Below are 24,893 nucleotides of genomic sequence, written 5' to 3'. Positions count from 1 at the left end.
CTCGAAACAGATGTTTCAGATTATATAGTAGGCAGATCATTAATGCAATATGATAATGAAAGTGTTCTGCAACTCTGTATCTTCATTTTGAAAAAAATATCACTCACTGAATGCAACTACAAAATTTACGATAAGGAGCTTTTAGCAATCATACCATGCTTCAAAGAATGAGAGTTCAAACTCATGAATATTGAGAAGTTCGAAATCATCACTGATCATAAAAATCTAGAATACTTCACAATCATTTGTAAGCTCACTGAAAGATATATGCATTGATCATTATTCCTTATCTGTTTTTCATTCACAATCTATTATCAATCAAAAGTAAAAAACATTTTTATAAATGCTCTGTCTTATCAAGAATAAGGTATACCATCTAATAATCTGAATGATAAATGGAAACACTGAGAGCACTGAGAGCATTGGTTAATCAACCCCACAATCATAAAAAATCCCACATAATCAGATAAATCTTATGTACACATTAATCAGTTTCAAGCACAAGACCCCTCACTTAAAGAGCAATGAAGATAAGCAGCAGAAGTTGATGAATTTTGACAACGGATTGCTGAAATTATACAAAGCAAAACACTCTGATTCCTCACAGATGTATGTTCAAGAATGAACATTTCAGCATATTTAATTGATGATGATAAATGTCTACACTTCTGAAATAAACAATGAGTCCCTGATTCAAAATCTTTACAAATATGAATCATGTAGAAGATTCATAACTCATCAATGATTAAATATTCAAACTGTGAAATTATATACAACATTGTAGTTTAAAACTTCTACTGATCAGATATATCAAAGAATATACATCAGTTTGTACACATTTGCAATCACTGTGACTCAGTAACAGCATGGTATAAATGATAAAAAAGAATGTTGAAATCTTTGCCTATTTTTGAATAAATTTAATGTGATATAGCAATCAACTTTGCAGTTTCTTTACTCAAAAATGAAGGTTTTATAAACATTCTAGTCATTGTCAACTAATTCAGCAAGGGTGTAATACTGCAGCTTTGTGACAAGATGAATGCTGAAATAGTTGCAGATGTTTTTGTTCAGAGTCTATTTTATTATATACACAATCTGCTTTCATTCATTGTATCAGATAAAAGCAGTCAATTCATCAATGCACTCTAAACTCATATATGTCAGCTGCTAAGAATTGAATGAAAATTGTCAACAATGTATCACTTAGAGATTGATGAAGCCACAGAGAGAATGATACAAATAATGAAGAACATTGAACATTCTTTATAAATTTTACAATTATATATAAAACAATTGAAGCTATCTGCTATCACATGTTGAGATTGCAATTAACAGCTGAGATTTTGTTATGATAGATATAAGCTCATTTTTTTTTCTATATAAATATAATTTAGAAGTTTTGAACTTCTCTGAGAATTTTTGAAAAATCACATACACTCACAATTCCATACAAACAGCAGAGAACATCATGAGCAAATTTAAGAAAGTTTGTGAATGAGCAGAAGCTTTCATGATCAGTATTCAGTAAAATTATGAAAATTAAATGAATATCAGAATAAGTTCTGCAATCTGATATTATGTAAAAGACAAGATCTGACTAGATCTCAAGAACATAAGAACATATCATTTCTTATGTATGCTAAATTACCACTACATCAAATGTACTGTGATGAAGATGCTGAGCACATACAATTATCAATTCAACACTCTGTCTGACATTCATAATGTCTTTCATACAAACCTGCTCCAACCCATGGCTGAGAATTCATTCCCCTCACAAAGAATCTCTGACTGACAGCCATTTATCATCATAGAAAAAAATAACAAACTTGAATGAGAGATTGAAGTGATTCTTGATGATAGAATCAACCACCATCACTGTGAATACCTTGTCAAATAAGTAGGATATGATCGCCTGACCTGGAAACTCACATCTGCCATGAAGGACACCGCTGCCTTCGACGCCTATGAGTTATCACTCACCTCAGTAAAAGGGGATAATATGATGAGTTAACATTTATTAATGATTAACTTATATAATCAACCTCTTCTACCTCATACTCTGCATCTGTGTAGTTCCTCACACTTCACATTCATATAATTCCTCATATTCTGTATTTATATAATTCCTCACACTCTGCATTTGTATAGTTTTAACAATTTTTTCATATAACCCTCAATATTCTTCTGCTCTGTGCTTCACTGCAGAGCAGTTTCTGATATTCTTTCACTCTGATCTTCTCTTTCATACAATCTTTCCTTCTGATCTCTTTTCTCTTTCTTTTCTTAATCAATTCATAATCTGTATTTAAAATAGTGCTAGATCGTTAATCGATATACGCCCGTTACACATTATCATTGCCATTGTATATGTTGAGATCCGGGGCATCATCAATGGTAAGAGGTTTCAATCAATTGAAAATTATATCATAATTAACTAAATACATTCTGTGGTCAGCAAAGTCAGCTTTTACAGTGCCAGATTTGAATGCTTGCAATTGAATACTCTTCAGGTTAATAAGAAATTGTTTATCATCATACTGCTCATATTCATAACAGACAATCTCATTAATTGTCTTTGTATGATAATGCTTATACTGCTGAAAAGATACATCATCAAGAGGTTGTAGAATATGATTTGTATAAGATGAAAATCTCAATAAAATAATTTTATAAAAATTACAGTATTGAATGAATTCTTCTGTGAGATGAGAATCATGATTATTCATTAATAGCAATTGATGACTGCTCATTTAATGCTTTTTTATCATTTTATTGAATTACTTGATCCATTCAAATTCAATCTCATCATTTGTAAAGTCAGACGTGAATGCGGTGATGATGTAATTGTCAGATAAATTGAAATATATATATCAATTTTTTAAATGAATTTTTAATTTCATTATAATCAAAGAATTCAATACTGTGCCATTTGCACTGACACACTCCACCATTGTTATTACCCATGGAAGTATGATGATTGTATGATGAAATTCATGTCTTTAAAGACAGTTATAACTCACTGTTCACATCCTTCTCCTTTTTGAAATTCAATCTCATCAAAGTTGTAGATATTGCAGGGGAAAAAGTGATATTGATTGAAGATAATTTCATATCAATCAAATCAGTTGATAATGAAGTTTATATTTTCATAAAATATCTGTTTTGAATTTATGAGCTGTTGCTTGATCTGTTTATAATCTAACAGATGTTTGATAAATTGATATACTCATATTTTACTTACTGTGAGAGATGCAATCTCTGAATTTGTATGATGTTGTTTCAATATATAATTGTTATTGTTGTTGTTCTTCTTATTTTTTCTAAGGTTATATGCAGTCTAAGATTATAACACTTAGAATCCAACTTTGAGGGCCACGGCGGCCGAAAGTGGCAGGCGGTTGGGCTGCTTCCGGCCGTCCATGCACCCCGGATTCGCACCCACACTAGTCGCCACTAGACCCAATCTGGAATCCACCTCTCGCCGCTTTTTGGGATGCCCCATTTAACGCCCGCGGCCGGGTCCACGGCCTCACCTTCTGCTCGCGCGACTGCTCGCGAATCGCCCACCCACTCACTCGCCCATTCGCCCAGCTGGAGCGCTCCGTTTCTGGCGTTCAACCCTTCAACCATGATGGCCGCCGGGATAGTCCTGGATTCCCCATTCTATAAATACTATCATGTCTCCCACCCCTCCCCCTCCTCCCTTTGCCTTCGGTTGCCGTTGGTTCCTCTGCAACTCATTATTCCAAAGTTACCAGTCCCCCTCCTATCCGCCCCAACTCCCTTGCAGAGGGCTGGTCTACTCCGGCCTTCCTCCATAGAATCTCTTTTCTGTCTACCTACGCATCAGCGACATCCTCACGCGCCCACTGAACGTTATGCCAGTTGGAAGGCCCAAAGTGCCGAAAGCTGGTAGATCACGCACGGCAGGTCGCCTGGATTCACTCAGAAAGCCGAACTACACAGCCATATTGGAACAACATGAGGCCGCTGGCCGCACATCCAGAATCTACGCCGCAAATTCTCAGAAAAGTGTGGGGACGGTCCGGCGGAAAGTTCAACGGTAAGTGTTGATCTCTGTGAGGAAATTGAATTTACCTTTTTACGGAGAAAAGCTTCTGCTATGCCGAACTGAAGACTACGGAAGAGGAATTCCTTGAGAATCTGACGGCGGGCCGAGTCAAGACATATTTTGACTGGGTCGAGGACACCCACCGGAACAGCATCAAGGCAGCATCGGCCTTTGACTCTTACTGGCGGGTCCTGAAGATCCTGTATGTGGAGCGCACTGGCCATGGCATGGACAGCGGGATGGAACAGGATTGTCTGAACGTAAGCTCATCCAAGTGACTGACGTTGCTCCAGCTGATGGGTGCCCTACACAGTATAAGAACGTCGTGATCAAGAGATGGGGTCTCCGGCGACGGCGGAGGAGGGGCACGTCTGGCACCAAGGACGATGTGTACCGCATCCTCCACGCCCATTGGACACGGTGTACGAAGGCGTATGCCGATGAGAAGCAGCGACTCTACGTTGCTGCAGGTATCCTCTTGTCCTTCATCTCCGGTGGCAGGCTGGTCTCGCTGTTCGACACCCGGATCAAAACCGGTGATGCGGAAGCCGGAGACGGACAGTCAAAGGGAGTGTCGCACACAGCGAGCAAGGGCTCAACGAAGAGGACCAACCGTCGCCGTCACCGTCCCCGAGCCACAGGTGCCACCCCCGACCGCTACCCAACGGCGGGATCCGGGATCGGCCAGCACGGTAGCAGACCCACAGCACCAGAGAAACGCAAGTGGGCTCTTTCCGACGACGACAAGAAATATCGCGACACAAAGAAGGCACGAATCATGGCTCCTCGAAAAAGCTGTCGCTCCGCCCGGGAAGAAGCGTCCTGCGGCAAATACGGGATGCGCGGTGAAGACGTTCTGTACGATCCCCTGGATAGCGACATGGATAGTCATATGAGCAATGATACGGACTTTGACTCAGGGTATGTTGACGAAGAGAGTGACAGCACTAGCGGCAGTTCCGAGGAACCCCTGTTTGGCGAGCTCGTGCGAGAAAACGATACCGACACCGAGTCGAGTGCAGAGTCAGTGGAAAGCGGCTGCACCAGCGATACGTCCGCCGACAATGACCTCAGTGAACTTGGCCGCTTCATAGAGGACGTGACGGATGACGAGTATGATGCAGGCCCTGAGGAGACTGGGGCCATTGTCTGGCGGCATATCGGCTTCCACATCATTCGGAGCCCTGTGGCTGGCCGGCCAAACATCCTCCTGGCCAAGGTCACACTCCTCCACACCAAGGGTGAAGACAAGAAGCCGCGAGTGTAGCTATGCAACTTTCCCTCTTCTCAACCCCCGTACTGCATTGCGCTTCATCGACTGACTGACAATGCAGGAAAACATTCGTCATCAGCCACAATCCGGAGCCGCTCCTGGATCTTCTGGGGCACCTTCTCTCCATGGCAATAGATGACGAGATCTTCGCGCCCAAATTCGAGAAGCTCGAAGACATCTACTGGTATCCCATCCCGTCCTACCTAGACGGTATGAGCCTAAAGATCAAGGCAGAGATGCTGGACGTGCCGGTGTTCCGCCAGCCCGAACGCACGGGCGATGGGTATCGAACATCAGAGAAGACGCCGCTCAAAGGATCTACATGGAGCGGCTACCTCAGACACCTTCGCCTGGTGGCTGGGCTCAAATATAGTCTGACCCAGTATGTCTGGCGACGCTCTCTCATCAACGCCATCAACAGTATGTGCCTGCCCCACTACTCTCCTTCGTCCCTTCGTCTATCCTCTCTTTCTTCCCATTTCCCCTGGCTAGACTAACCGCTGACCTACCGGATCCGCAGACAAAGCTCCGTCCTCTGTTCGGGATCAAGTAGCCGATCACGAATCCAATGCGGTACGGTACTATCTGGACACGGTCATCCGCTTCGATCTGGAAGCCGCGGCCATGGAGCTTCCGTCCAACGATGTGGTCCAGAAAGCAGCCCATGGGCTGTTCTTGAACGCCGACGCCACTGCCCCGACGGAACTTACCGACGAGCTGAAAAGAAAGATCACCGAGAATCCAAAGATCATAGAGCTTACCGAGCGTAGTAAAGAGTTGACCCGGAAGCTGAGGGCGATGGGATTCCGTTCCGTGCCGGCAGCGCGGGGCAAAACTCCACTGTACGAAGAGAAGATGAAGGTGGTTTCCCGGCTGAACCGCAGCAAAGTTTACCTTCACTCCAAGCTTATCGAACGGCAGAGGCGGTGGCACTTCCGGCATGCTGATACGGAGCGATTCAATCAGCGACTCCGCAACGGCGCCGGCGGTGAGTCTTTGGATGAGTGTCCGGCCCCGCCACCACTTCAGATCTCGGAACGGAGACGGGTCGTCGAACTGACGTGCGCTGGCACTCAGGAACTGACTGAGGATGAGCAGTTCGCGCGCCGGTGTGCGTGCATCATCGTCTGGTTCAAGCTGCAGCGTCGGAAGGAGGTTCAGCGTCGGGGCCGTCACAAGAAACAGCAGCCGTCCCAGCGAGATTTCCAACCCGACCCGCCCCTAGACACCGTGGGGGCGAAATCCATTCCGGCGAAGCTGGGCGAAAAGCAGTGCCCATTCTGCGTTGCTGATATCTCGTTGCCTTGGGGGGAGCGGCTGAAGGTCCGGGAGCGCACGAACAAGTTCTGGAACCATATCGAGAGCGTCCACCGCGAGGAGCTGAAAGCGTACTCCACCGGACAAAAGCACTGCGGGATCTGCAAAGTACAGGGTGTCACCTTCACTCCACCATCCATCATGGAATTCAAGAGTCATACTCTGAGCGTACATGGTCCCCGTCTGCGCCCATGAGATGTCTGCTGAACATAGCATCTAGAGTACGATACATAGACGTGGTATGACTAGTGACTGATTGCTTGAGATGATTCTCCCCTCCCCTTACTGTAGGCTATATCCTCAGAGTTGAAAAGCACGGTCTCGTAATCCACCACTATTCAGGAAACTGAGTCAAAGCCACTAGGCCAACTTGCGTACATGTCTTTCCCTCGAAGTAACCTCCGCTTGGTACTGGTTCGGTTCTTGTGTATCACGACTGGCCCTAATTCATTCTGGGTCAAAATCCTTCCGTCCCACAGCTCGTCCTCCATTGCACAAAACTAAGAGTTAATGCAGGTGGAGTTACCTCCCTTTTAGATAGATAGATTCAGTTTCTTAATTACACTCGTTTAACTGTACATCCCATATGGCAAAACTCAACCGTCTTTGTTCTACCTAGTAGCTCTTGATAACACCAACGACAACCTGGCGACACGTTCCGCAGGTTTCATTAATGGGGGGAGCGCATTCCGGGCAATACCGATGCCCACACAGAAGGGTTCGCCATCCTGACGGGATGGCATAACAGATCTGGCATCGACATTGATACTTCAGCTCACGGACTTCGGTCTCAAGCTTGTCAATGAGCTCATTCTTCCTAGTCATTTCCGCACGCAGGCGCTGCACTTCTTTCTCCAGTACCTCTCTCTGCACATGCTCCGCCTTGAAAATGTTATGGATTTCCTGGTTCGCGGTTTCCTATCTCATGATCAGCCAAGAAGGAGCCCCGCCATGGACCCTACAGGGAGGAGTCTTACCAATACCATGCCCAGGTTACGTCTTTTCGGTGGCTGCCACATTTCGGAGGGTGCCGGGTCGTCAGATTGAGCCTCATACATTGGATAGCTGTAGTCTGTGCGGGGTCTCTTTCTTCGCAGCTTTCGTGCTGGGGGCTGGCGTTCATCCATCTCAGAATCTGAACTGATGATGAAAGTGTGATGAAGCCCGTCGTGGGGAATATCAGCTGACGCCATGATGGTGGTGCCCTGGAAAAACAAAGAGGAGGGATGAAGAGCACCGCTGTCGGTCTTTTTATGTTCGCTCGGTCGTCCTCGAGTACGCAAGGGCCTCTCGGTGGTTGGTGTCTCGCGGCGGTGTAGGGTGGGAAGTGGAGAAGGAATTGGAAGAGAGACGGATCCACATTCTCAGGATGAGTCGAGATAATAAGGAGGAGGGAGAACGGAAGGACTTGAGGGGGAAACCACGCATATTTATACCCGGTAGGCACAGCCGCCTCACAAGACCATCCAGGGCTGGTGGCAGCTGCAGGGGGCTGGCCGTGCTATACCGATTATAATTGAACCACACGGCAAGTTGCGCTCGACCAGGAAAGCTGAGCCGACGCCGTATATCGCCTGTCTTAGGGAAATCATGTCCCCAGGGAGAGCGGTGTCCCCAGGGAGAGCGGTGGCCCCCTTCACCGAGAGTTCCCAGCCCAATCCCATTCAAAAGCCAAAATTCCTTGAAAAATAAAACGCGCCTCATATCATTGACCATGCGCCGCTTGTGTTCGGTTCTCCATATAGGGGCAGGCGGGTTGGGCCATGCAAAACCATCGCAGGCATCTCTACAGAAGGGAATGAGTGGGTGGCTCCGCATGTGCATCGTGTGTTCCAGTTATGCACCTGCCCAGGTCGACCCGGGATGCCATCACTCAAAACAACCCCGAGGCTTCTCCGCGTGGCGGATGTGCGGCGGCACGGAGGACATCGTCCCACCCCTTAGCCTCATCGAGATTATTGTTCCCGTGGTCAGTGTCGCGGGTGCTTGCCGGGGAAGGGGGGGAAGGGGGGGGGAGCGCCGATGGAGTCTTTGGTCTCCTTCCCCGGCGCTATTCTTCCATGGACAGAAAGGTGAATCAGATGATCAGTATTCTGGCCTACAGCCAACCCCCTGCTGCTGCCACAGAATGCATGCTAGTGATTGAGAGGCGGCTGTGCTTTCACTACGGGTATAAATATGCGTGGTTTCCCCCCTCAACTCTCTCCATTCCCCTTCTTTCTTATTATCTCGCTCGCACTTGCTCCTTGCCTACTCTCTCTCGTCCTGGCAGGATGATTCGAACCCGCAGACAAGCCATGGCCGCTGAAAAGGCCAATGCTCTTAACCTGTGTTCCAGAAGAGTCAACCGCGCACACGCATCCCATCGTTCCCCTATAGCTCGTTCTCGCCGCCATCTTACGCCCACAAGGCCACAAACTCATGGGGAGGGTGACAGCCGTAGCTCACCCAATCTGGGGGAGGATCGGGATCAACCTTCTCTTAATGACATGATGGAATCAGACATGCACCAACGTGTTAATGATAAGGGTAAGCACTTGCAGCTTCTCTCGCAAACATATCTAATAGGTGAACAAATGAGGCAGATCCAGTGTGCAGTTTAGCCCAGGGACAAAGTTTGAGCAACCACGATGTGGCTCCCTGCTCTGATGGCAATGCGGAAGTTACTCTTGCCGACAGTGTAGCTTTGGCGATGGAAAACACATACGACGACAAATGGAACTACCACGGCCCCATTGACCGTCGATACTGCGATATCCATGATGAAAATGAGTATCTATGTTGCTTCGACCCTACTTGGGTATCGCCGTGGAACTTCGATGATCCAGAAGTGGCGAGATCAAAACTGGAGGAGCTGTACAGCATCAATCGGCGGAATCCGCAGGAACCATGGTCCTCGAGAGTTGGGTGCGATGTTCCTGAACTGCTGGACCATATTTCCTGTGTGACGACGAGGGGAACAAGAGGAGGTATGAGCGTTTACTTTGCTCACTGGAAAGGCCAATGGTTCCGAAAGAAGAATGTTGGAAAAAGAGAGTATGGATCATGGGAGCGAAGCTACAATATTAGTGGTGGTGATAAATATGAGATGAGTCAGATAAATTGAACATTTTGTCACTTTTTCTTTCCTTGGTTCCTTCTGCAGTTGACAAGTGGAAGGTGGTGGCCTGTATGACTTCTTGACGGGGGAAATGAAAGCTAGTAATTAAAAATTAATTTCACAGCTCTTCTCTTGTTAATCTGCATCCAATCCAAGTCTCATTGATCGCTCCGGCTGGTGGCCGTCTCAGCAGTAGAAAGGCAGAATGCTTTTGCATGTCATGATTCGCGTCCGACATCGCTGAGGTCAAAGTATGTTCTTCAAGCGGGTTCGTGAGCATCAGGAGGCAGAGAGGTCTGGGCGTTCTCTCCCGAGGCAATAGTATCTGAAGTGTTTATATGGAATTTCCAACTCTGGAAATGTGTGTGCTGGCCAGGATAGATATAATGAAGAAGAAATAGTAAAGTGAAACGAAACCAAACATAGAAAATGAAAGAGGAGAATTGAAGAAAATGGAGAGAAATGAAGACTTCAATCAAATCCAAGCAGTTAACTAACTAGAAATAGAAAGGTTTCGTGAGATTAGGCCATCTGACTCCTATTGATGGACCATGCCAGAGGCACGCTAACCCGATCCATTGTTTCTGCTTCCCACCTTCCTCTCCTTCACCATCCACGACCCGTGAAAGATGGCCCACCAAATTAGCCAGAGGCTTAGACTAGTTGCAGATGAGATTGATATTTTTGTCACTATACATGGAGATCGTCCTATTGAGAAACTTTTAGATGATGGAAAGGTAAAACGTCCGGTTTTTGAGTGAAAGTAGTAGCCAACGCTAACAGAACAGTTTGCCGATTCTCTCCTCGAATTATCAGAAAATCTGCCGGAAGGGTGGAAGAAAATCCTCAGAGCGCCGGGGGGTGTAGAAATCCTTTGAGGGCTTCTCTCAAGGGAGGAGGAAAAACTAAAGGTTGTGCCGAATTCAGCGAGAGCGTCAGAGGGATTATATGGCTGCCAGCAGTTCCATCACTCCATCTCCTGCCGTCATCTTGGCATACGCCTCGTAACCCCCCGGAACCCGCTCTATATTTCGTTGAAGGAATCATAATCACAAGGCCAGGGTGGGACTCATTGGCTCATCTGGGTCTTCTGCGAGAGTGAGTGAGGCGTGAGAAATGTTTACACAGCAGGTACTGAGCCTTACCAGCAGAACCCAAGCACTTCCACGGCTTTCCTTGTGTGCCATATCCGCGTGTTTCTTGTAAATCTATCTGTCCTACTATCTGGTACATCTCATCCCCATCTCGCTTATACACCAGCTTCAGAATCTTCACCTGAGAAAGGGGCAAGATAATGTATTCCTGATTATGCAGCGTCTCCCCCAACGCATCGCCTTCCCAACGGTCGGACACCAGGGGCATAACTTGCTCTGATCGGTCGGCTTGGACGTGGAGTTTCTCGCCCAGGCGTGGGTCAGCCTCGATGGAACCATCGGAGTAATTCAACTGCTCCTTCGATGTGTTGCCTTCACGATCTTCTGGGGCCAGGGAAGGGGTTGGCTCTCGTTGATTGGGTGGGTCATCAGCAACGTCTTTCGGGCTTGGGTCCTCGATGGGGTCGTCAGAGAAATCCGACAGTTGGAGTGACGGTGGGGGAACATCGACTGGGGGGGGGGGGCCAGGATCCATTCGTTCCAGTTAATCTCATCGAGACCAGAGACGGTGGATGGCAGGGCAGAAAAATCAGCAAATACCTCACTTGCTGCATCCTTAGAGAGGTCGCCGGACGCAGAGAAGAGGGGCACGGGCATGGGTATGGGCATTGGAAGGAGGTGCTGGGGCTCTTCGTCTGACCGAGGATCAGGAGTGTACGCTTCCAGGAGGTGCACTGTGTTTAGCCGAGGCGAGGGAGAACCGTCGGCAGGTCCAGGGGAGGTGATATCGTACGTGAAGGTAGCCATGTTGCGAGATGAGATGATGGGATGCTCTTCTCCCCTCAATCTCGTTCCAGGAGGCATTTGACGTCTTTATATGTTCCACGTTCAACCCCAGCCGGCGAACAAATATAGGTCAAGTCTAATCAAGGAGGGTGGGAAAACTAGTAGCTGAGATGCATGTTGCGTGGATCGCCAATCATCCACCCCGAAGAAGCCGCTGAACCGGGAAATGTTGCATTGATGGGGTGGACCAACGCAGATGCTCCTGGCCACCACCCCCCATGCCAGACGAGATATACTTTCCAAAAAGAGCTTAGTGATGATTTCAAATTAACCCTAATTTACAACAGAATCTTTCTTCTATTCTTGCTTCTTCTCAAGTTTCTCTTGCTTTCCCTTCTTCCCTGCTCCTAGACTTCTGATATTGCATGTAGTTCTCGCACGTTGTTCGAGATGGAGGTGGATAATGCTTCTCCTGTTTCTGTAAGAGCCACGCCTTTCCAGGGCTGTATGCATGGCACTCACTATATCCTTGTCTGGTGGTGGAAAGTGGCTGTTCGAAGCATCAGACTTGTTAAAGTTAATCGTAAAGTACCGGTTGTCTTCATGGATGAGGAGATAGACGCCCTTGCAGTGACAGTCATCAAAGTAGCTACGCAGCATACGCTGGAGTGTGCCTTTCCGTCGGTAACGCATCTGCACGAGGCTACTGTGCTCAGTACATGGCTTCTTGACACGCTTTGAGTCTGATGTTTGCATGGTGTAGCATTTAATTCCAGTGAAGGTGAAGGATCTGGGACTTGATTATTATCACTTGATATTATGGGGAGAGGTCTCAATTTATAGCTACGAGCGAGTGTTGTGCTTCATTAAGCCAAAAGTCGCTTTTTCAAAGTGTACTTCTGTCGGATCTGACTAGTCGGGTTGCTGCGGCGCTTGCATGCTTGGGCCGCGATCTGCGATCCGAAACCGTGGCCCACCCCATTTTCATTCGCAATTGAACTCGGCCACGCGATGCGATCATTTATGCTAAAAGAGAGCATGAAAGTTAAGAAGGAAAAAAACCAAAAACAGACACCGACAAAGAAGAGAGAAAAGGATAAAATAAACAAATAAACATAAATTAATGACTGGATTGATTGGGATTGGTAGCCCCGGGTTGAAGCCGAGTACGCTGAGATCTGTTGCAACAGAAAAGCCAGAAGGTGAAGAAATAGGTCAAAAAAGCTGGAAGTGTCCTTACTTGAAATCACACCGTGCGGAATATGGAATTCGTTAATCTGAATGAAAGGATAGAAGCACACTAGAAAATCGAATTGCAGAAATGCATAAATTGAAAGATGCACTTCCCTGCGCCAAGAACCGGCTAAGCCTTACAGCCTGTTGGACGAGTGTCGAGGTATGATGAGATACATAGCGCTAGTCTGTAATAGGAATCGAGAGCCCAAACGGCAAGCCGCTAAGCTTTAAGCCGCTAAGAGACCTGCTGAGAATAATGCCAGCGCGATTCTGTTTATTCTCACAAAACTTAAAGCATATACGAACCATCCAAGGAAAGGCCTACAACATACTCTAGCTCTTATTTCTCGAAACGTCTCTGTATTTTGAGCTTCAATATTTAGTTTACAGCAATGGAGATTGACAATCACGCGATAGAAAGCAGAATAGAAGGGACGGATACGGTCAATAACAAAACCACCAACAGCTTCGAACATACCTTCAAGAACACGTCACATTGAACGACATTGTCAACTTGTGCGCTAGTATGTATGTATTAGAGCCCCAAGGGGACGCGGCCGGGTTCACATCAACGAGCAGGTCACACACAAAGATATCGTTCTGGGTCTGTAAACTTAGAAATGCTCTCAGGACAAAGGTACAGCCTGGGAACTTCTGTTCTGGGACTGCTCCTGTTCTGGGACTGCTCCTGTTCTGGGACTGCTCCTGTTCTGGGACTGCTCCTAGGTATATATATGGGCTCCCTTCCGCCTTGAATTCATGTTTCTTTTAATTCGCCGCAAACCTCTCTCTTCATTACCCTTCTTTCTTTTTTCTCTTCTTTATACTCATCTGTAATGTGCTTGTCTGTTTGATGTATTTGCTATCACTTAGCCTGTTACAAGATGGCTTCTTCAGTGTTTGAGTTCATCTGCCGCGCCTCTCAGAAGAAATTTGCCTTCCTTAACCTGTTATAAATCGCCCATAAATGTTTGAATTATTGGTTGCCTTTAAATTGCTCGAGTCTAAAAGTGAGAGATTAACAATTGAATTTCTTTCCATGTCCCTTCTCCTTTCATCACCACAACATTGTTGGAAACGCCACGTCTTGGCGTCCTTAAGGACGCCAAGACATGGCTTTAGTAAGAGAATCGCCTCGGCACGCTCCTGCCCTTAAAAATGGGTCAATCAAACCACGTACACCAACCAAATCACGCCTTGGCGTCCTTCTGGACCGGACCGAGGCAGAGACAACTAGAATAGATCAGCCACAGGCCCTGACGAGGCATTAAGGTCGTGCATGTAATTAGACTAGAAAGGATAGATGAGAGTATGTAATAGTGGTAGCCTGCATATCCCGATGAGGGAGAGGTCAGGGTAGCTGATCCAATCAATCAATCAATCAATCAATGATGGGCACAGCTTTTGGCGGGATCACCGCTTGGCGTGGTATGTCTCTCACTGTCCTCTTCCCGCCTCGATCGATGGAAGCTATAAACACCACACGCGATGACTGTCAAATCATGTATGCTAACCAAATCGCACAAAACGCCAAAAGGTGAAAATGCAAAATTACAAAACTGCGAAAATTGCCTTTTCACACGAGTGCAGATATGCAAGTCCAGCCTTGCCAGTTAGCGCTGGGCATTATTAAGCTTTAACTGCCAAAAGGTGGGCCATAAATGATGTCATAGATGGAGTACCTTCCAGCGTCAACCTTCTGCCCTAGCAACATGAGTTGAGGTTAAGCATAGACCTACCCAATCTGAGGCCATTTTCAGGGAAATACCAGATGCCGTTTTTAGAGGAAGTATTTTCTATTCTCTAGATCAGCATGGCCTGATCATGCTCAGTGCCATTCCTAGAGGAAATATTCTCCTTTATTTAGAATGTCATTGCCTGTTCTGACGAAACGATGGCCTTGTCAACTGGTCCAGTATATGTTTTCCCTCTTCTTGTGTTGCTAGGAGCACGCAAAGTCGATCCCACCAAAAGCTGTGCTCATCGTTGATTGATTGATTGATTGATTGATTGATTGATTGATTGATTGAATCAGCTACCCTGACCTCTCCCTCATCGGGATATGCAGGCTACCACTATTACAGCTACTCTCATCTATCCTTTCTAGTCTAATTACATGCACGATCTTAATGCCTCATCAGGGCCTGTGGTTGGTCTACTCTAGCTGTCTCTGCCTTGGAATCTTTCCGAGCTCTCAGCGAAGTCTAGGATCGCATCGAGGTCTCCCCTACTGATTTTCCATTCCGACCCATTTACTGTCCAGTTTGGTGGTTTACCCCCTAGCATCAGGGAGATATTGTTGAACCTGTCCCCAATCTTTTGTCGCAGAACCCGACGTTGCTGCTGCAGTCTCGGGCAGTCTACTAGGACGTGATGGACTGATTCTTTTGCTCCACATTCACATTTGTTGTCGTCAGCGTATTTTATTCGGTTTCGGAATTCATTCAGCCATGAGTGAGTGGCCCGCTGTGCTCATCGATTGATTGATTGATTGATTGATTGATTGATTGGATCAGCTACCCTGACCTCTCCCTCATCGGGATATGCAGGCTACCACTATTACAGCTACTCTCATCTATCCTTTCAAGTCTAATTACATGCACGATCTTAATGCCTCGTCGGGGCCTGTGAGTGATCTACTCTAGTTGTCTCTGCCTTGGAATCTTTCCGAGCTTTCAGCGAAGTCTAGGATCGCATCGAGGTCTCCCCTACTGATTTTCCATTCCGTCCCATTTATTGTCCAGTTTGGTGGTTTACCCCCTAGCATCAGGGAGATATTGTTGAACCTGTCCCCGATCTTTTGTCGCAGAACCCGACGTTGTTGCTGCAGTCTCGGGCAGTCTACTAGGACGTGATGGACCGATTCTTTTGCTCCACATTCACATTTGTTGTCGTCAGCGTATTTTATTCGGTTTCGGAATTCATTCAGCCATGAGTGGCCCGTTCTGAGTTGCGCCAGGAGTCTTGCTCGAGGCCTTGGAAGGGTGGCATATAGACGGCGGGCATGTCGGCCCGGGAGGGCTGCGTCTATCTTCCGCAGGTGAGTCCCCTTTGCCGTTGAGGACCATTCATCTCTCCACTCCTGTGTGGTGCTGTTGCGGCTGGCTTCCCTAAGGTGTGAGGCAGGCTTTGGGAAACCATGCGTTGGGTTTGGGTTGATTGACTGCTTGGCGAGCTGGTCGGCCATTTCATTTCCCTTGATTCCACTGTGCCCTGGTACCCACTGGAGGCAGAGGTCTACGCCTATGGATCTCAGCTCTTTTGTTGTGTGCAGAATGTTCTGGATTATCTGTCCTCCGACTTGTTTTGAGGCGTTTGCGATGGCTCGAAGAGCGGTACGGGAGTCGCTGAGGATGGTGTATGTGTGGCGTTGGTGGGGGGGCGGTGTCCCCTCACTTGAGTGAGATCTCCATACCAGGTAGAGTCCATGGTATATTGCTAGCAGCTCAGCCGTTGTGACAGTCCAGTGCTTTTCTCGCCCAACACCAACTTGTATGCCATACTGGATGTGGTATGATTCGTCCATGATCAGCGCCGCTGCTCCAAGCGCCGAGTTCTCCTTTGCGGCATCAGTGAAGACTGCCTTGGCTGGGTTTTCCATTATTTTCGTAGCTCTCTCTATGGCTCTGGCCCTGTCGGAGTCGAGGTAGATGCCTTTGAATACTGGCTCATCGCGGTCCGGACCAGAAGGGCGCCAAGCCGTGATTTGGTTGGTTTGCGTGGCCTGACGTGCATGTGTGGAAAAGCGGTCTAGGCATTTGTTTTCATGAGCCATTTCCTCACAAGAGGATTCTCCCGGGAGGATTCTTGTCACAGAAGAGGCTTTCTAAATAAATACTCTTTAATGGCCAAACTTCACAATATTTAAAAGCTGTTAAAAAATCCATGTGTTCTAGCATCTGACAAGGCCTTCGTATCTCAGATAGTAATACAAGAGAATGCCTATGTGAAAATTGGGGACTTGAGAACTCTCACTCGAATCGAGTAACTTCATGTGTCTAAAAATATCTCAAGCCGAGCTAACTGAGTCGCACAGCAACTTAAGAGAATCATTTTATTCCTACAGACCTCCTGTAAGTGTTTTCTCAGGATCTTGGCTGAATACAAACGATGATCCGGCGATCTGGCGATCTGGCGTGGCTGGTACGGACCCACATAGTTAACCTTGGATCCCTATACATCACCTGCGAGGGTAAATTCTTTTCCGCCGTTTTCGGGTAGCGAGAGAAGATGGAACAAACACGGTTCACTTGGTTCAGAAGAAAGCAACTACAGACAGACAGTCAGTACTCATTTCTAACAGGTCAAAGCCTGCGGAACAAGTAGCAAAAAAAGCGAGGACGCAAGATTAACCTAGAAACTATCTACAAATGTAACAGCGGGCATGGGTTGGGGAGTGCACTGGTTTGCCTGCCACGGGGCCTGCTGAGGTTTGTATTCACAGGCTACTTCGGTCAAAAGTCATAGACCGGTGAAGGGCCTGTGGCTGCTGCTCTGTGTTTGTAATAGGTATAGGTCAGCCGGCACAGGTCAGCCGACACAGGTTAAACTGACCTATCTGAGTATCTGTACCAGCTCACATAAGCACCTTGATATGGATTAGTCAACACCTACCTACCGTAGGACAACCGGTGGCGCTGGCACCAGACTTGCCCTTCAATTGTTCCTCAAAGAGGAATATAAACTAGTTCCTGAGCAAGTTGTCAAGACAGTGGTTGAATGTGGAAGAACGGTACGATTGGTTCGTTAACGCGGCTCGGCGGCGATCAGACATGGAAGAGCAGGGGGAGGATGAGAAGAAGGCTTTCCTACATATGATTTGGATGATGCTTCAATATTTACCAAGCGACAGGGCTACTATTCGGGATGTTGTTGAGTCTGAGTGGATGCAAAGATGGGCGTTTCCTGCAAAGCAGGAAATTAAGTAAAAAATCAGAAATAACAATGTTCAAATCACTACCAAATTGTGGGTAGAACCAGCGAGGGCAGTTTAGAGAGTCACCCAAAAGATATGTTCTGATGGCTACGTTATTCACTAAGGTAGTTACAATGCTGGTCATTGGGTTGCGTTAAATCAATATGTTAATCAATAACTACATGTTCCCGATCCACTCAAGATTAAGCAAATTCCCGATCTCGTTGCTCTCCTTCAGAATCCGGCGGGCCCCTTTGGCATCGACTCCCATGTCCTCCTGAACCAACATCTCCACCAGTTCGGGAACCAAGACCTCCTGGGCATACACAACGGTCCCATACTTCGACACCACGCCATCGATCCCGCCCAGTGAGTCGATGGCATCTTTAAAGTGAGACACGACATGCCGTTGAGCTGAGGGGGAAGGTCAGTGAAGAGGTTCCTCGGTGGTCGCGGGGGTGGGGGGGGGGTGGGTTTCTTCACGCACAGGATCTCATGGCCTCTAAGGCCATAGTAGCCAGTGCTGTGCAGGACACTCCGGGAGAGGATCTTTCTGCCATGCCTCCGCACTTTCTCGAGCACAACACTCTTATAGCGGGAGCGGTACCCAGAATCATTAAGGAGCTGGTGCAGGCGAGGATGGAATTGAGTCAACCGATCATCGAGGCGGTCCCACGCAATGATGGGATAGCGAAGTCGGGACCGCTCGCGCTGTGCGGTTTCCTTTCGGTATTATTAAAACTTTAACTCTTCTTTACATTATCCCTGCCCTTTGCCTTCAGTCTATCTATCACCACCCTTCTGAAGGCACCAGACTCTCATTCACTGGCTCAAAGCCTGTTAGGAGCGTCTTATCACCGCCATGGTCAAATCACAGCCATATTATTCTTGGTCCTTCTGCATCCGAAGGTGTCACGTGGCCCGGTGGATCATTACGCAATTTCCATGCTGTATTCATATAATATTTGTATTTGAGTGTTTTGATCATAATTCTCGCCCGGGTTTTTTATCATCCGTTCCATTTCGTAGCTGTAGTGTACATGAAATGTCTAGATGGTAGTCAAGGTCCTCCAGCGGGCACCCAACTCCTTCTAATCCGAAAGAACTAAGTGCATGCCCACAGGGGAAAAACGCCCACAGGGGAGGAGCGCCCACAGGGTAGGAGTGCCCACAGGGTAGGAGTGCCCACAGGGGGAGAAGCGCCCACAGGGGAGGAGCGCCCACAGGGGAGGAGCGCCCACAGGGGAGGGTGGGTGGGAAAGTTAACTTTTAGAAGTTGACCTTTAAAAGTTAGCTTTTAAATCCATGGGGTATAAGCTGATGGGGAGCTGTTTATGGAGCGACCGCTGACCATGTCTCATAAAACACCTGAATGGAATTGACACTGTCGTCAAAGATGGGTCTGCTGGGGCCAATAGACGAGGAGTGAATTGAACTGAAATCAGCCATGGAATCAACACTGTAGTCGAAGATGGATCCGCTGGGGCCGATATATGAAGAGTGAATTGAACTGGGATCGGCAATGGAATTGACACTGTAATCAAAGGCAGACATTTCGGAGCCGGTCGACGATGGCTGCATTACGACATGAAAGGGAAGCTCGTCAACTTTGTCCGCCGCGGTCCCTTCAACAACTGGTTGCGGGTCAGAACGCTGTTCTTCAGATACGCACTGCTGATTTTGCTTTCTACCTTGACGGGCAGCAAGTTGGATGTTGTGCTGTGGCCGGTAGTTCGACGTGGGACACTGTCTCTGTTAGTGTGGGTGCTATTCGAACGAGCAATGGAACTCACAAGCTCTGCGCAATTGCCTAAAAGCATCAATCCTGGAGCGGCTCGATTCTAAATGATCGTTTTTCTCGTGCAACCAAAGAGATTTGGCTGAAGCGAACTCTTTCCCACACTGAAAACAGTATCTCCCGTCCAGTATCTCTTTGTCAAACCGGTGGCTAAGATCAGCTGTATATCGGATATGCCGTGGCAGGTTATCGGCAGTCTCAAACTGGTGCTGACATCGTGCAGCAGGGCACTTGTGCAGGTGTGGCCGAGACTCGTGTCGGTCATGTTGCTGATATGGTCGTAGGCGCCGTTTTATATCCCTTAAGCTGCAAATGCGACCGCCGAATGCCTCTTCCAAATAATGGCCTGCTTCTAGAGCGCTGATGATGTCCTCTGCAATAATCAATCGCGCGTATATCAACTCGATGGTTTTGCACAGCTCGCGGCTCTCTCTATGCGAGAGGGTTTCTGGCGGGTTGGCTTGTGAGGTGACGAAGAATTCCAACTCTGTGATAACTGTCAGATACCAAGTCATAAAGAGAGCGATGTTACTTACTCATTCTGCTGGCAAAAATCATCTGTATTTGATGGAAGATGGAGCATGGCATGCTTGCACCCAATTCCCATGGCACACGCATCATAGCTCATCACGTGACTACACCGACCTCAGCAAAGTGGGGCTGGCTCTATATACCTTTAGTCCCCCGTCTACGCTAATGGTCCCCTTTCCAGACAGACGAGGAGTGACCGTGAAAGACCGCACCATTTTACGGACTCGTAGGCTGCTAGGGACAATTTCAGGGATCGGATGGATAAGGGCGAATTGAGCAGGCTCGGAGAAATGGCCCCTGCCCTCCACGTTTCCCATTGATGTATGGCTAGCGATGTTTACAAAATTTGACTAACTTCCATCAATTATTGAACTACAACAGAAAATCAAACAAAGGCCGGTCCTGCACCAGACACCTTCATATACAATCACCACGAACATGGAAGCAGAGGAGATCCGTAGAAACCGGCCTCACGCGGTGGGACCAAAGAATAAATACCAACATATCCCGGAACCTCCGATTTGCCTTGGACATCTGACCAGAGACATACATCGAACGCTGCGGTATCGAACCCCAATTGTACGGCTATTATTGGTATGATGCAAGACCTCTCTTTATGGAATCTAGCAAGAGACACAACAAAGTCCAGAGTGCAAGCCAGCCTTACCTTGACTGCTTCCTGTACAAAGAACTCAGATTGAGCCCCCTGGAATTTGTTAGCATGGAAACGGTTCGGATCTTCACTTCGCCCAACCCAACTGGGAACCAGCCAAGCATGGACCTCCTCTTCCTCATCTTCCTGGTTTTTAAGCCATCACGGCGCAGCTGGTCCTTTTGCGCTTCTTCCAGGTGCGATTGGCAGCAACTTTAAAGATGAGTTAGCAATCAGGCAAATTATGGGGGAAGATACTGTTTTTGCATTGTAAATGCCCAAACCACACACTACCAAACCCGGAATCATTTTAGAAGCCAAGCTCATGCAGGCCTAAATGACAAGACCGCTTCTCACGCTTGGTGCAGGGGAATCTTCCGTTGGGATATGCACCTATACAAGCCATCCCTCGATTCTGGCTGTGTATAGTTTCCCGGGTCAGCAATAAGGCCCTGGTGCATGCATGCAACAGTTGTGCGCGCAGTTGTTATTTTGACATAAGGCTAACACATCAAATAACATACAATAGGAAATTGGGAATATTCACACGAGCAAGGGAAATTTCCAGGAAGACTGTGGTTCGATAGAAGTGTAAAGCTTAAGTTTTCTTGAACTACTTCAACATTCAGATCGGAATTTCTAATTTTCCGGATGTTCTATTTCCTCATTGGTGTAGAGCAAGGATATTCTATTTTTGAGTAACCAATCAATTTCCTTTGATATCAACCAGGAACAAACGACGCATGTACAACAGAACTTCAAACAGAGCCTTGCATCAGTCCTTAAACGTTTTGTAAAATCCATTTCCTGAAACTCCCGCTTCAAGCTCCCAAAAGGAAGGGAGCTAAACAGGAGGAGAAAGTGCAAAGCAAGTGCTGCAATTGTTCCAGTTCCATTTCCATCTTATCCAGCCTTGAATCCCATATCCATAACCTTGTTGTCATTTTTATTGTCAAAATTACAGCCTGAGTCTTCATCATTCTGATTCCCGCTGTAACCATGGCTGTCAATGTGTTGACGTTCGTCTTCGCATTTTCTTCGGTCGGCTTGGAGGCGACTGACGCAAGCATATATTTCCGCTTTAGTCGTGCGACTGACATCGTCGGCGGCAAAAAGTTCCACGAGCACAGCTTCTTCTTCGTCTATGTGGCTTTCCTTTGTTGCCTTGCCATTCAGGACGAGGTCCTGAGCCTCTTCCAGTGTTAGATAGGCGACTCCAACGTCATCATCGTCGCATATTAATTCGCAGAATTGGTCCTGTGCTTCCTCAAGGAGCTTTTTAATATTCGTAAAGTGTTCCACCTCGCGTTTCATGCTCGCCACGGCCGCTATACGAGATTTGGCTATGGCAGACGGGTCGGTGATGGCTGCCATTGTTCTTGATTTTGGGAACAGTTCGTGGCGTAGGGATGTCGGTTCGATATTGTAGGGGGAAAAATATTGTGAGGAATCTTGTGAGGAATCTTGCGGTGCCGCATATCAAAATACAGGCCAAGATATTATGGGCTGCTCCTATCCTTTTATGCCTGCAGCCAGAAAGGCGAAAACAGAAAACACCGGACGCCAAGCCGCATAGCCATACTCACTTCTCTCTGGGCCATCATGAGGCGCTCGTGCAAAATCACGCAGACACGTAACCAAGGCGTAGTTGTATGTCTCTAATAGGAGACAAGAGTGGATGACCGGCCCACCTCAAGGCAACAGACTAGTGGTGATCGTCAAATCAAGCGAGAGATAAACATTTGGCTCAGTACTCGCTGCAGGGCCATCTTCCGTCGGGATATAAATCCGTCCCCCGTCCCCCGATTCCAGCCGTGTATAGTTTCCCGGGTCAACAATAAAGCCCTGGTGTGCATGTATGTAACAGGGCGCATGTGCATAACGAGGCAAAAAAGACTAAATGACAATATCCATGCAGCCACAGGAGCAACTTCCTCCCGTGAGTAACAAGTGTGGATGGCCGGCCTGCATTTGAGGCAAGGATTGTCAAAACAAGCGAGAAACAAAAATTTGGCTTGGTATTGGTGCAGGGGACGTGATATGCACCCGTACAAGCCACCAGTTGCAATGGGAGCCCATTCCAGCGGTGTATCGTTTCCCGGGTCGACGTAAGGCGCCGGTGCCAAAACTGCAAACGAATGCATGGATGGCCAGCCAGCATTCAAACAAGGCAACGAGCGAGCGGACAAGATGCATCAATCAGAAAAACACAGCCGCCAGAGATCACAATCTCCGTCACCCCAGTCTGATGATCCAGTGAAAACCAAATGTTTGTCTCTCGCTTGTTTTGGACGATCACCACTAGCCCGGTGCCTTGTGCAAATACAGGCCTGCCATCCACGCTTGTTACCCATTGGGAGGAAGTTGCCAGGCGCCCAGCAGAGCGTCAAATTGTAAAGCGCCCCAAGAGCGCTGCAGATAGAAAGGTAAGTTAAAAAGTACAGATCATATAAATAACCTATGCGTGTGATTGTGACCCGTACAAGCCACGCGAGCCCATCCCTTGATTCTAGCCGTGTATAGTTTCCCGGGTCAGCGATAAGGTGTCAAGAATATATTCGATTATCCAAAACAAGCGAGAACCAAACATTTGGCTTAGTACTCGCAGCAGGGGCCATCCCCTGTCAGGATATAGACCCGTACAAGTCATCAGTTGCAATGGGAGTCCATCCCTTGATTATTCCAGCTGTGTATACCAAAGGCGCCGGTGCCAAAACTGTGCATCTGCGGGATCAAGCGTCCAAGCATGGATAGCTGAATGAAATGAGCCTCCACTGCACAGTAGAGTTTCCCGGGTCATATAAGTATATTTAGATTTGACTCTCAAAGTTCAGGTTCAAGCTCTTTTGTGGTCTGAGAGAAGTGTAATTGGGGATGAATAGCTTGGGTAGAAACTCAGCATCCGGAAATTCTAATTTTCCGGATGCACTATTTCTTCCTTGATGTTAGAGCAAGGATGTTCTATTTTTGAGTAACCAATCAATTTTCTTTGATTTAACAAAATCACAACCAGGAACAAACGACAGAAAATCAGATAGCGACGAACAACATGAAATAAGGAATTTGGAACTACGAGCGTCCAGGCTTGTATATCAACCACCCTGCAACCCATGTTACAACCAGTGACGGAACCTCTTTCGCCCTATTCACTTATCGGTTTCAACGATTGAGCGGCATTGACTGCCAACGACCCTCTATTCCATGAGTTTTCAGAATCGCGATACGACCGGCAGTCCAGACTTCACGCATTCCTACTCGATATTGAAGTTTTAGTTTCACTCCACAATTTTTACACGCGTTGTCCAACGAGGCGGCTCTGTCTTTCCAATATTCAGCATATGATTGGATGGATACCAGCTTTAACCTTGCTGAAGCTGCGGTGATATAGTCTATCAGCAATTGGGGCAAGGTGTCTTCGTTCGCTTCATCATTCGCCTCTTTCACATAAAGACATTCCAATGCGGGAGGCAGATGGTTGATCAGTGGCGATTGACGCGATACTAGGGATTCCGCCGGCACTTTGAGCGTGGTGAGGGTTGGCAGCGTGGCAAAGTTAAAGGTGGCTAGATGCACCTCGCCATGAAGGTGGTTAAGGCAAAATGACCTAAGGCTGCCCAATCGAGATAGCAAGCGTGCGACGCTTTCATCCGCTGATGGGCTGGTCTCCCATCCCGCTGTTTTCACCAATTCGTCCAATTCGTCCACCTGTCTGGTATCCTCTTCTCTCAGATCACCGATCTTGAGTGTTTTGATGTGTCCAGCCCGGGTTGAATCTTTATTGATCATTGCTGACAATTTTAACACATGCAGATATGCTTTCTTGGAGGCGTCCAAGTTCACTGCCTCATAAAGACATGGCTCGATCGAGAGGCGGAAGGATTTGCAGGTACGGGCTAGATGTGCGATGTCTTTCGTGTTCAGGTGGCCCGCAATCTGCCGTTTCAGTTCAACGGGTAGTCTAGTGATATTTTCCTTCATATTCCGATTAGTACTTCCATTTAGCTGGCGTCGAAGCTTCTTGGCCTTACCCTTTGCGGAAAATTGACCTGGCTCTGGAACAGAGGCTGAGGCCTGTACCTCAACTCTGTTAATGCAGCAGCAGCGATCACCGTC

At 47.4% G+C, this 24,893-nt stretch overlaps 9 protein-coding genes across 9 annotated transcripts; 3 read left to right on the top strand and 6 right to left on the bottom strand.

Annotated features, from left to right (window-relative positions):
* Positions 1 to 1,942: 1,942 nt before the first annotated feature.
* On the top strand, positions 1,943 to 2,505 carry HCAG_06662 (predicted protein; the record flags this gene model as incomplete). Its single annotated transcript, XM_001539007.1, has 4 exons — positions 1,943 to 1,990; positions 2,080 to 2,117; positions 2,327 to 2,400; positions 2,462 to 2,505. The coding sequence occupies 4 exons, from the start codon at positions 1,943 to 1,945 to the stop codon at positions 2,503 to 2,505; spliced, it is 204 nt and encodes a 67-aa protein (XP_001539057.1).
* A 1,482-nt stretch (positions 2,506 to 3,987) lies between these two features.
* HCAG_06661 (predicted protein) lies at positions 3,988 to 6,863 on the top strand (the record flags this gene model as incomplete). Its single annotated transcript, XM_001539006.1, has 5 exons — positions 3,988 to 4,069; positions 4,154 to 4,338; positions 4,392 to 5,191; positions 5,413 to 5,771; positions 5,872 to 6,863. The coding sequence occupies 5 exons, from the start codon at positions 3,988 to 3,990 to the stop codon at positions 6,861 to 6,863; spliced, it is 2,418 nt and encodes an 805-aa protein (XP_001539056.1).
* Positions 6,864 to 7,283: 420 nt separating this feature from the next.
* HCAG_06660 (predicted protein) lies at positions 7,284 to 8,538 on the bottom strand (the record flags this gene model as incomplete). Its single annotated transcript, XM_001539005.1, has 4 exons — positions 7,284 to 7,586; positions 7,646 to 7,808; positions 8,176 to 8,454; positions 8,513 to 8,538. 4 exons carry the CDS (start codon positions 8,536 to 8,538, stop codon positions 7,284 to 7,286), a joined length of 771 nt encoding a protein of 256 aa, XP_001539055.1.
* A 427-nt stretch (positions 8,539 to 8,965) lies between these two features.
* On the top strand, positions 8,966 to 9,774 carry HCAG_06659 (predicted protein; the record flags this gene model as incomplete). The annotated part of the gene is made up of 2 exons (XM_001539004.1): positions 8,966 to 9,197; positions 9,272 to 9,774. 2 exons carry the CDS (start codon positions 8,966 to 8,968, stop codon positions 9,772 to 9,774), a joined length of 735 nt encoding a protein of 244 aa, XP_001539054.1.
* A 938-nt stretch (positions 9,775 to 10,712) lies between these two features.
* On the bottom strand, positions 10,713 to 11,669 carry HCAG_06658 (predicted protein; the record flags this gene model as incomplete). The annotated part of the gene is made up of 3 exons (XM_001539003.1): positions 10,713 to 10,792; positions 10,914 to 11,372; positions 11,468 to 11,669. The coding sequence occupies 3 exons, from the start codon at positions 11,667 to 11,669 to the stop codon at positions 10,713 to 10,715; spliced, it is 741 nt and encodes a 246-aa protein (XP_001539053.1).
* A 386-nt stretch (positions 11,670 to 12,055) lies between these two features.
* Positions 12,056 to 12,630, bottom strand: HCAG_06657 (predicted protein; the record flags this gene model as incomplete). Its single annotated transcript, XM_001539002.1, has 3 exons — positions 12,056 to 12,151; positions 12,311 to 12,351; positions 12,546 to 12,630. 3 exons carry the CDS (start codon positions 12,628 to 12,630, stop codon positions 12,056 to 12,058), a joined length of 222 nt encoding a protein of 73 aa, XP_001539052.1.
* Positions 12,631 to 15,525: 2,895 nt separating this feature from the next.
* HCAG_06656 (predicted protein) lies at positions 15,526 to 16,659 on the bottom strand (the record flags this gene model as incomplete). Its single annotated transcript, XM_001539001.1, has 1 exon — positions 15,526 to 16,659. The coding sequence occupies one exon, from the start codon at positions 16,657 to 16,659 to the stop codon at positions 15,526 to 15,528; it is 1,134 nt and encodes a 377-aa protein (XP_001539051.1).
* A 2,472-nt stretch (positions 16,660 to 19,131) lies between these two features.
* On the bottom strand, positions 19,132 to 21,049 carry HCAG_06655 (predicted protein; the record flags this gene model as incomplete). Its single annotated transcript, XM_001539000.1, has 7 exons — positions 19,132 to 19,433; positions 19,472 to 19,518; positions 19,742 to 20,082; positions 20,272 to 20,478; positions 20,796 to 20,834; positions 20,873 to 20,993; positions 21,039 to 21,049. The coding sequence occupies 7 exons, from the start codon at positions 21,047 to 21,049 to the stop codon at positions 19,132 to 19,134; spliced, it is 1,068 nt and encodes a 355-aa protein (XP_001539050.1).
* Positions 21,050 to 21,756: 707 nt separating this feature from the next.
* HCAG_06654 (predicted protein) lies at positions 21,757 to 22,154 on the bottom strand (the record flags this gene model as incomplete). The annotated part of the gene is made up of 2 exons (XM_001538999.1): positions 21,757 to 21,783; positions 21,843 to 22,154. 2 exons carry the CDS (start codon positions 22,152 to 22,154, stop codon positions 21,757 to 21,759), a joined length of 339 nt encoding a protein of 112 aa, XP_001539049.1.
* Between the last annotated feature and the right edge of the window lie 2,739 nt (positions 22,155 to 24,893).

This window comes from Histoplasma capsulatum, genomic scaffold (assembly GCF_000149585.1).
Source record: "Histoplasma capsulatum NAm1 scaffold_6 genomic scaffold, whole genome shotgun sequence".
NCBI classification, from domain to species: Eukaryota; Fungi; Ascomycota; class Eurotiomycetes; order Onygenales; family Ajellomycetaceae; genus Histoplasma; species Histoplasma mississippiense.
Note: the sequence above shows the minus strand (reverse complement) of the source record. Positions and strands in the feature narration are given on the sequence as shown.